The sequence below is a fragment of the Notolabrus celidotus genome, chromosome 10 (genome assembly GCF_009762535.1).
Source record: "Notolabrus celidotus isolate fNotCel1 chromosome 10, fNotCel1.pri, whole genome shotgun sequence".
Classification (NCBI taxonomy): Eukaryota; Metazoa; Chordata; class Actinopteri; order Labriformes; family Labridae; genus Notolabrus; species Notolabrus celidotus.
The window spans coordinates 14,433,963-14,443,847 of NC_048281.1; the positions used below are offsets into that span (position 1 = coordinate 14,433,963).

Consider the following 9,885-nt stretch of genomic DNA (forward strand, 5'->3'; position numbering starts at 1 on the left):
ACTTTGAGCTCACTGAGATATAATGTTGAGCTTCTCCCTGTTGTCTCTCCCACCTGCAACAATATCCAGCTCCCACACATGGACAACTTGATGAGAAAATGCAGTCCATCCACTTCAGACACCATGAACTGAGAGAACAATCTGCCTCTAAGCAGCCTGTGATCAGGGAGCAGCAGTGGGCTGAGATCGTGTCATCGAGGCTAATTACAGGCAATTAAAGCAACGAGCCTGTTGCGCTGGGAACGGCTCCTCATTCATGTTGCATAGGTTCAGGGGATATTTAAATGACAATGTCACAGGAAGCTGGTTGTTCTCTAGCCATGCAATCTGCATTGCAAGTAGGAATGGAAAAATGTGTTGATTGTTCAGTTGTTTAGGTTGATGTACTTTTTTTTTAGTGTTAAAAATTTCCCCAGACATTCATGTTCCCCAGAGGATAAACCATCATGGTTTTAAGATCCTCATTTTTTGAATAGAACTTTTGGATGGATTGTCATAACCACACACTTTTACATTCTCTCAAGTATAGAGTTACACTGATCATACTTTGAGTTTTCCTTCAAAACTATCAGTACATCCACTTTTTTTTTTTGTTCATTAAGACTAGGGGTGGGAATGGAAAACCGGATCTGACTTAGAACCGGTTCCAATTGATCAATTCAATCAGAATTGTAAACCTCAAATGTTATCAGTTCTTCTAAAGGATTAATTTCCCAGCACGACGTCATGTCACATCGCGGTACCTTGCATTACTTCACACACTCTGTGATGCAGAACTCCTTCAACCACGAGGAAACATGGAGAGAGGAAAAGCGTTTCTCCTCTCCAAATTCAAAGTCTTTTCATCCAGGCTCGAGAGGCCACTTCCGGACTCATGCAGCCGAGAATGAGGTCAACCTATTGTTCAGTATGTTCAAGTTGAATATGTTCATGTTCAGTCTTGTGCAGACATAATTTTGGAAAAAAATAAAATGGTTCCTTTTGGTGAGGAAGAATGTGTAGAACTACTTTTTTTCCCCTTAAAAAAATGCTCAGGAATCGTTAGGAGAAGCGATAAGAAATTGGATTGATAAGCAGAATCGACAATGGCATTGACATCGATAAAATCTTATCAATTCCCACCCCTAATTAATTCAGAATGACAATTTAAGCTGATTTTGGCGTGCTGCAATGCTAACATTCTAGACTTAAAGCTCCTGTGAGGAGTTTTTAGCTGGTTATGAAACAGACTTTATGTAAAAGTAATGCCTTTGTATGGCATACCAAAGCGAATAAGACTTTCAGTAATAAGACAAAAACCTATATGCTGTAATTTTAAGGCCTTTAAGTGCTACTAGGGGGTAGGTGTCAGACCAGATAATTGACAGCATGCTACAGGAGGAGCCTTTTTAAAGCAAATGTTTATGTAAGTTAATTATTTAACAATAATAAATTATTTAGGACAAAATCAACATAAAGATAAGAGATACCACTTTGTCCACAGGGGGCGCCAAAACCACCACAAACAAAGTTCTTAACAGGAGCTTTAAACTCTTTTTGACAACAGCATGCTATACATTTACTGTGAGCATTAGTAGTAACAAACTTTATACTTTTTTGGGAGTCAGCACACTGGTAATTCTCAAAATTATTAACCATCAAAAGGGAAATTTAGCATTTTTTGCACTATGCAAAACTGAACTCAAGTATGCTCCAGTTGTACAACATGAAAGTACCAGTACATTTCTTGCACCGTAAACACAGAAAACTAGCATGCAGTCTAGATTTTTTTTTGTTTGTGGAAGTTTTAGTAAATATGTCCCTTGTCAGCCATTGTCTCAAATTGCTGCAAGACGGATATCAAACATAAAGATCTAAAGTATGCTGTACTTATTGAACCCTTCCCATATGCATTAACTCCATCTTTTCAAATTACACTTAGCTCCGTTTTCCAGTCTGCAGTGCCTCCGTCCTCTGCTCCGCCCTTTGCTTCAGTTTCCATTTTTATCTATACTTTGTATTCCTCCTCGAGCTCTGCCTAATGGTCCCTGTTTAGTGAGAGCTCCAGTGAAGTCAGCCCACTGCTGCTGCTTCAGAGATGAGTATTCTGGGGCTAAATGAGATGCAACATGCCTCCTTTCCATTATTGATTTGGTGTTAACTACAGAATATCAGGGATCTTGACCCAAAGTTCTCCACCATCATATAGTAGGGAGACCTCCCCAAAAGATAGCATATCATCTGAGCAATATCAGTGAAAAGACTGGAGATTTCCTCCCACTCTAGAACTGGTTTGAAATCTTGGCATAGCTTTGCCATGTGAGACAGTATATAAGAGACAGTATATAATCATGAAAACATCCTTTTATATTGTTGCTTCTACGTACAGCTGGAATACTCCAATAACATCTTTCTACTGGAAAGCAGCACCACACTGCAAACTTACAATACTTTTGATAGCAAGTGGGAAATGACTGTAGGGGAGGTACTGATGATAACACAGGCCAGAGGTAACTGAAGCCTGTTAGCTCCCCCGCCTCCCCCCACGACATCCATCTGTATCACTCAGAGAGAGCCTCCTCCTCCTCCTCCTCCTCCTCCTCCTCCTCCTCCTCCTCCTCCTCTTCCTCCTCCCGACAGCTCTGCAGAGCCGCTGATCCTGATGCTTTTTGACACTGATGGTGCACACAACTGACCTTTGGGCTGTCGAGTGCTCTCAGACAACACTTGCTGCATGTGTTTATGTCCCTGAGACGGTCTAATGAGGATGTATCTGCAGCCAGCGGACTCCAGGAGCAAATGCCAGGATGCAGCTGCTGCCACCAAGGCTGTAATCACAGCTTCTTGCCTGACTCACAGCAGCGTCATTGGTGGCATTCCTGTGGCACTTTCATAAGACAAATCTACCCAAGATTAACTAGGCACATATTTTTTGTAATCTCCAGTCCAATAATGTTGCTGTTTGTGCACTGAAACATATCTAAATCTTATTTTAAAAATGTTGTTTTGATGTAGGTAAGGTGAAACAACCAGGGAAGGTGTAATTGATGGTGGAGCTGTAGGTTGTTCATGGTTAGCAAACACTGTTCACTATTAAAGGCTTACTCAAAGTTCTGGATTGTACCCAGAACTTTATGTGAGCTCCCACACCCCTCCTCGACATCCATGGTGTTACCTTGCACCTCATTTTCAAACTATCTCCTGTTTCACACAGTTTTTTGAGGTACAAAAAGTGGCTTCTTTTTAAGTAACTCTTAACAGTTCACACCACACTTAAAATTATATCTGCACAGAGGAAGTGTGTTAATATTGCTGCCACCTAACATGGCAGCAGGAAAACGCTAATTGGCTTCTTTTGAGGTGAAATTAATTATCCTGAAGAGGTGATAAGTACATTAAATAAAGTGAAGCTGGATCTGAGTCATTTGGAAATGAATTGGACTGCAACTTTGTTGTTTAGTTTTTAAAGAACGTGAGAATTAATTTTTTTAAAGCCCTTTATTATGAGAGAATATGAGAGAATACATGCAGTGGAAAAACCACAACGTAAACCAGTACATTAGACTGGGCTTTGTGGTCCTACATCAGTCGTTCCCATAGTGGGGGTCGGGTACTGCTGGGGGGCCATGAGACACTAATGGGAGGTTGTGAGATGTCTTCCAGAGTGTTTTTTTTATTTCTAACTAATCTAAAATAACTAATTTTACCCATTATTCTGAAAATATCAGCAAAAATAGTAGTTAAATCTGAAAAAAAAAAAGGAAATAAGAATTGTTACATTAGTTTTTGGACTTTTTTGTTGCCTGCTGGCTGGTTAAGGTAAGGGATTTAGTTAACAGGTAATGAACAAAAGCATCAGTAACATGTAGGTGGGCGAATTTTCAGCAGAACAGCTATGAAGCAACATTTATCCACCTGGAGGGACAGTGGGGTTCATAAGGCTTTTTTAGTCTATATTTTGGGGGTCGCAGGCAAAAAAGTTTGCAAACCCCTGTCCTACATCACCCATTAAGTTAGGTTATACAACTTCTTGTCCAAAAATGTATTTATAGCTACCAGTAACGATGGGTAAAATGGCAGAAGGAGGACCCAAGTGCAGATTAAAAATAAAAGGTTTCAATAAACAAAAGATACAAACAAAACCTAAAAGGAAAGACTGGGGGAAAAAAAACAGAGAAAACACAGGAGAGACGTACAATGATCCAACCAAGCAGCAACCTCCGGCCTTTAGAATTGAAGCCTGGTACAAAAGACGAGTGTAGTCTGGATAGTACATTTCTCAATCGGCACACACTGTGAGGGGGGTGCATTTTTTTTCTAACGCGGAAATTTCGAAGATATTGAGATTATGAGTCTTCCAATGAGAGGCACAGCTGACTTGATTGACAGGTGGGAACACTGTAGCTGTTGGTTAGGAGGCTCAAAGCCCGCCTCTTTATGTCACAATTGCTCGACAGAAGCAATATGGCTGCCGCCGCCGATTTGCCTCAAAACAGCGCTTCAGAAACAGATGGGTGACGTCACGGATACTACGTCCATTTTTTTATACATTTTGAGGTCAGCACCAGAATTACTAGTTGATTAAAAGAACTATCATTTATTATTATACAAATAAAGATTGATTGATGATTGATAACTAATACAGAATAAACACGGAGAGGAAACAAGGTAAGAAACAAGGAAAAAACTCAAATAAACATCAACTCATGACACGACCTGATGAATGGCATCACATAAATTAGACTAGCTATGAAGGCGAGCCATGATCAGAGGGTTCAATTAAAAATTAATTCTTTACAAAGTGTGTCAATAAAATCAATTACATGACCACTTGTTTCAACTCTCAGAGACAGCCTTTCCTTCCTTTCACACTGTAGTCAGATACTGAAGCATACTCTGATAAAGCCTGTGATGTAATCTCAATGTTGGAGCTGATGTAACAGGATTGTAAGGACACAAATGGAACAAGTTGTTGTTAAAAATCAAAAACAAAACCCCAAACAAATGATTCATCCATCGTAAAAACCTGTTTGAATGCTGTTTGTGCAAAATACCCCAGTGAAAATACAATTTCAGAACCTTTTTCATGTGCATTGAATCCAACCCTGAAGGACAAAAACACAGCAGCAAGGAGAGAGTTTGTGCAGCTCTTTTTATTTCCGCTCCTGGATGAGACTTTGTGTGTGTGTGTGTGAACGTTTGTTGTGTTGAAAGAAGTGAAGCAGCACGGAGAGCAGCTTTGGAGTCAGTGTGAAATCTCTGCACTTCACTTTATCCACCCAGACGGTTCTCTCTGGAGACCACGTTGCATCATCATTAAATATTCACGCTGAAAAACTCACAGGACGTCACCTTCGGAGAGGTTTACCTGACCAAAACCTGTCCGGACTTTGTTTTCCATCAGAATGCACTTTGACATATCTGCGCTTCAGCAGAGTGGCTCTCCTCAGAGGTCGTCAACCTTGGCATGAAGGGTAGATTTAACCTCCTGTGTGTGGGCTGACACCCTCACGGAAAACATCCACTTCCCAGACAGGGTTTCTTACAGGGCAGTTATTCTAAAATTTTGGGGGTTTGACTAGAAACCGTCTGGTTTGTTTTTTCTCAATATGGGCTTTATGAGACTCCACTGTTTGATGGAGGACTTTATAAGAAGCTTTCTCAGTCATCATGGAGGAGAATATACAGGGTGTTAGCTGTAGTGGTAAGGGCTCGAAAAATCTGACTCAACACCCATTGAAATATGATTCCCTGTCTGCCTGATGTGAGGCAGGACTTAAATTCAAACCAAAAATATAGTCTGTAAGGCTGTTAGAAGTTTTCTTGACATATTGTGACATTTTAATGTAGCACCTTTCCATTCATTGCTACTTTTTACTAGGGATGTGTGTGTTTAGGTGACATAACAATCAAACATAAGCACCCTTGCTAGTCAGCACCTTCGGCCATGAGAATTGAAGCCAATGCAGGAGTGTTAAAAACTGCAGTTTCTCGAGTGTCTGCTTGAGCCTCGTTTCGGAAGTAACGGAATCCACATACACACCAATTCAAAAAGACAGCAAAGATTAACAAGATTACAGCCTGGTACAAAAAAAGTGTAGTATGGATAGCTCATATCTTGATCGGCACACACTGTACGGGGGAGGGGGGTGAGTTTTTTCAGTATGTGACAGTTTCAAAGATATTAAGATCATGAGTTTTCCATTATTAGAGGCACAGCTGACTTGATTGGCAGGTGGGAACACTGTAGCTGTTAGTTAGGAGGCTCAAAGCCCTCCTCTTTACGTCACACTCACTAGCCAGCAGTTGGGTTGACTTTAGCATTTCCAATATGGCTCCCGCCGACAATTGGCTTCAAAACAGCGCTTCAGAAACAGATGGGTGACATCAAGGATACTATGTCCATTGTTTATACAGTCTGTGGTCAGCAACAGAATTACAAGTTGATTAAATAACTGTTATTAATTATTTTTGTTGTAAGTCTGAAATGTTGGTCATCTGTTATGTCTAAGCGGTACCTCTGGTTACTGGCTACTGCTATAATGATGTAATGCTCTACTACCTGGATGTAAACAAGCACAGATTGCAGATGGCTTTTCGTTGCGCGGCACAGTTTGTCAGTACGTTGGTGTGGAAATGGAGAAAAAGTTGTACCTAGCCAGAGTTTGTTTACACTGGTATTTAACAGCTCAACCAAAGCAATTCATAACCTGCACAGCTACCATGACACCTGCAATGAGGATTGAAGGCTGCCTCTGCTAACTTTAGCCACATTCGCCAAATCATTTTGACAGTGTTTACCGAAAGACTTTAGCTGTGTTGAAAAAAATGTGCTTATTTTTGACTATTTTATGATAGTGTTCTAGCCTTTGATGAAGTTGGTTTGTCAGAATTAAATTTCCTTTTAAATGACCAGGAAATGAATCACTTCGAAACATCCCTACTTTTTAACCGTCAACTTTGAGAGTAAATCTCTTTTGATTCTGTAAAAAAAAAATGAACCATAGAAGATTATTGTGTGACCACTCTCTTTTTGTTTTTGTTTTTTTAAGGGGGGATATTCAAAGAACTTATATACATGAATAAAATAGCTGTTTGAATCCTCAATGTTACATTTTAGAACTCCCATGAGGGACTTTTAGTTAGCAATGAAACAAGCTGAAAAATGACTCACACACTGAGATTTGAAAATGTATATTATATTATATATTTAAAATATAACAGGATAAGACTTTTAGTTAGAAAACACTTCTTAGACGTTAACAGGACAAGATTAGCAAATAGATAAATCCTTCTGGTTTGTACACAGGGGTCCTCACAGGAGCCACCCCAATTGGACCTCCCCTGTTAAAAATTCTGGACACGCTCCTGCTTCCTCCTTCAGTGACTGTCTTTTTGCATTAAGAGTATATTGAATCTCTGAGGGGGTGACAGTGACTTGTATGTAGGAATAATAGTGCTTGGATACCACTTCTATACTACCAAAATGCCAGACCATTTAGTTTTCTGCCCCACTGTGAATGGGTGACAAATGATGGATAGGATACCCACTTAAATATGCAACAGATTTTATGCTTGAAAACTGGAACCTCATTATTTTGTTGGAGTGGCATGTTTAGGATTTAGTTAGGTCAGTTTTACTCACTTCATGTATGTCTGTGGGTTAGCATTATGACTTGATTCCCAATTATTCTCAATGTTGGCAGGTTGGAAGAAGTCTGTGTGATGGAAACTTTTCCAGCTCAGTTTTAAAATCATTACCAGGCTGCAAGGGTTCGATTGTCAAGGGCAATTTAGAGCAAGTTATAATAATATCATTAGCGAGACTTTCAGTTTTCCCATTAGCATTCAACCTTGAGGTTTCACGCACAGACAAAAGTCACCATCTGTCAGCACAGCACAGTGAAGCCCTCTGAGATGATGATGTGCTCACAGCTCTCTCACTGTGTTTGTTTTGGCTGCAGGAACTTCTATTACATCACCATGCTGCGTGACCCGGTGTCCCGCTACCTGAGCGAATGGAAGCATGTCCAGCGTGGAGCCACGTGGAAGACCGCCCTCCATATGTGTGACGGGCGCTCACCCACCCAGGATGAGCTGCCCACCTGTTACAATGGGGATGACTGGTCTGGTGTCACCCTTTCTGAGTTCATGAACTGCGGGTCAAACCTGGCTAACAACCGTCAGGTGCGAATGCTGGCCGACCTGAGCTTGGTGGGCTGCTACAACATTTCCTCCATGAACCAGAGTCAACGCAATCACATTCTTCTAAGTAGTGCCATGAGCAACCTGAAAAACATGGCTTTCTATGGGCTCACCGAGTTCCAACGCAAGACACAGTACCTGTTTGAGCGGACGTTCAGCCTGCGCTTCATCGCCGCTTTCACGCAGATCAACAGCACTCGAGCCGCCAACGTGGACCTGAGTGAGACGGTGCGCAGACGCATTGAGGAGCTTAACTTCCTGGATGTGCAGCTGTACGAGTATGCCAAAGACCTGTTCCTCCAGCGATTCCAGTACAGCCGCCAGAGGGAGCACCAGGAGGTGCGCTTGAAGAGACGGGAGGAGAGGCGTTGGATGAGGGAGCGAAAAGAGCAAAGCAGGCCCACGAAACACAGAGGGGGAGGGAACAAAGGGGGGACAAGGGGAGGAGGGTGGGAGAAGGAGACTGAGGGTGACTTTCCATCCACTACTGAGGACTACACGAGCCAAGTGGCCCGCTGGTGAGGTCTGGAGAGAGCGGTAACAACAGACTGGTTCAGACATTTTCACTGGACTCTCTCTTTTTGTGTCACCGTGAACTCGTCTCCTGCATCTGTCTGTCTCTCAGCTTCAGTGTGATCCGAGTGCTCTGCTGTTTCCTCATGAAAACTGCCAAATCTGTGAGTCCCACAGCAGCTCTGCCTTGGACTGCCTTTTGGTGTCTTAAATCTTTAAAACTGTATTTTTTTGTCATTTGATTTTTGCCTTGATTATTTATCTTAGGTTTGATATGAGACAGTTTATCTGAGGTGGAAGAGAAAAAAAAGAAGTTGCCATTGACTGCATTTTGATTTTGACATACACTGCAAAATCTGATGAATGTCATTGAAGTTACTGTCTTTGTACTGTCAAAGATGTACTTGTCAAAGAACTGATGGTTGCATGTTGCACATCCACATTATACTGACTTTTGGGCAGAGTTATTTCAAAAACATATACAGTTCTGTAAGCCAAAGTTAATAAAAAAAAAACACAATGTATTAAGTGTATTTTCATTTAATGAAACCCTCTTAAAAGACCATGTTGTATGCATGCAGTAACCATGTTTTAAATCAAGCTATGGAAGACTATCTGCTGCTTTAATTTGGTGACAGTCCAATAAATATAATTTTCTGAAGTCAAATATCTTCCACATTGTCCCAAATATCATACTTTGTTCACCAAAACAAAACACACATTCAAAAAGACAGAGTAACTTTGTTTCCATCCACTATTGGTCGAACTGAGATTTATTTTACATTACAAAAGGCAACAAGTACTCTGAAGATAAAAGCATATTTTGGGGGGGGTGATTCATTTTTGAGGTGGTGGGTTGCAGAGATAAAAGGTTGGTAAATAGTTCAGGTGATGAAATGTGTCAGCGTGGCTGCTGTGTGGCCTGACTGTGAATGAGGCCATCAGCATTCAGTCCTCATGCCCCCTCCCCGTCACACTGGCTGCTTTTACATGTTTGTAGAGCTGACGGAAAACGGCACTGTGTGGCAGCCAGAGCGTTCCAACGCCAGCAGAGCACCAGCAGAGGCTGCTGGTCTACAAAGACCAGAGGCCTCAAAGCAGAGAGATGGGAAATAAAATGCGCCTGTCATTTCTCCTGCCACATGGTTTCCAGACCCCTCAAATCCAATCAGCGTGGAAAAACATGAA

General features: G+C 41.4%; 1 protein-coding gene across 1 annotated transcript in view; it reads left to right on the forward strand.

Moving 5' to 3' along the window:
• Positions 1-9,364, forward strand: part of hs6st3b (heparan sulfate 6-O-sulfotransferase 3b) — a 107,073-nt gene extending 97,709 nt beyond the window's left edge. The window contains exon 2 of the mRNA XM_034693539.1: positions 7,944-9,364. Within this exon, the coding sequence (XP_034549430.1) occupies positions 7,944-8,706 (763 nt within the window). The 3' untranslated portion in view covers positions 8,707-9,364. The remainder of the gene's footprint in view (positions 1-7,943) is intronic.
• The last annotated feature ends 521 nt before the right edge of the window (positions 9,365-9,885 follow it).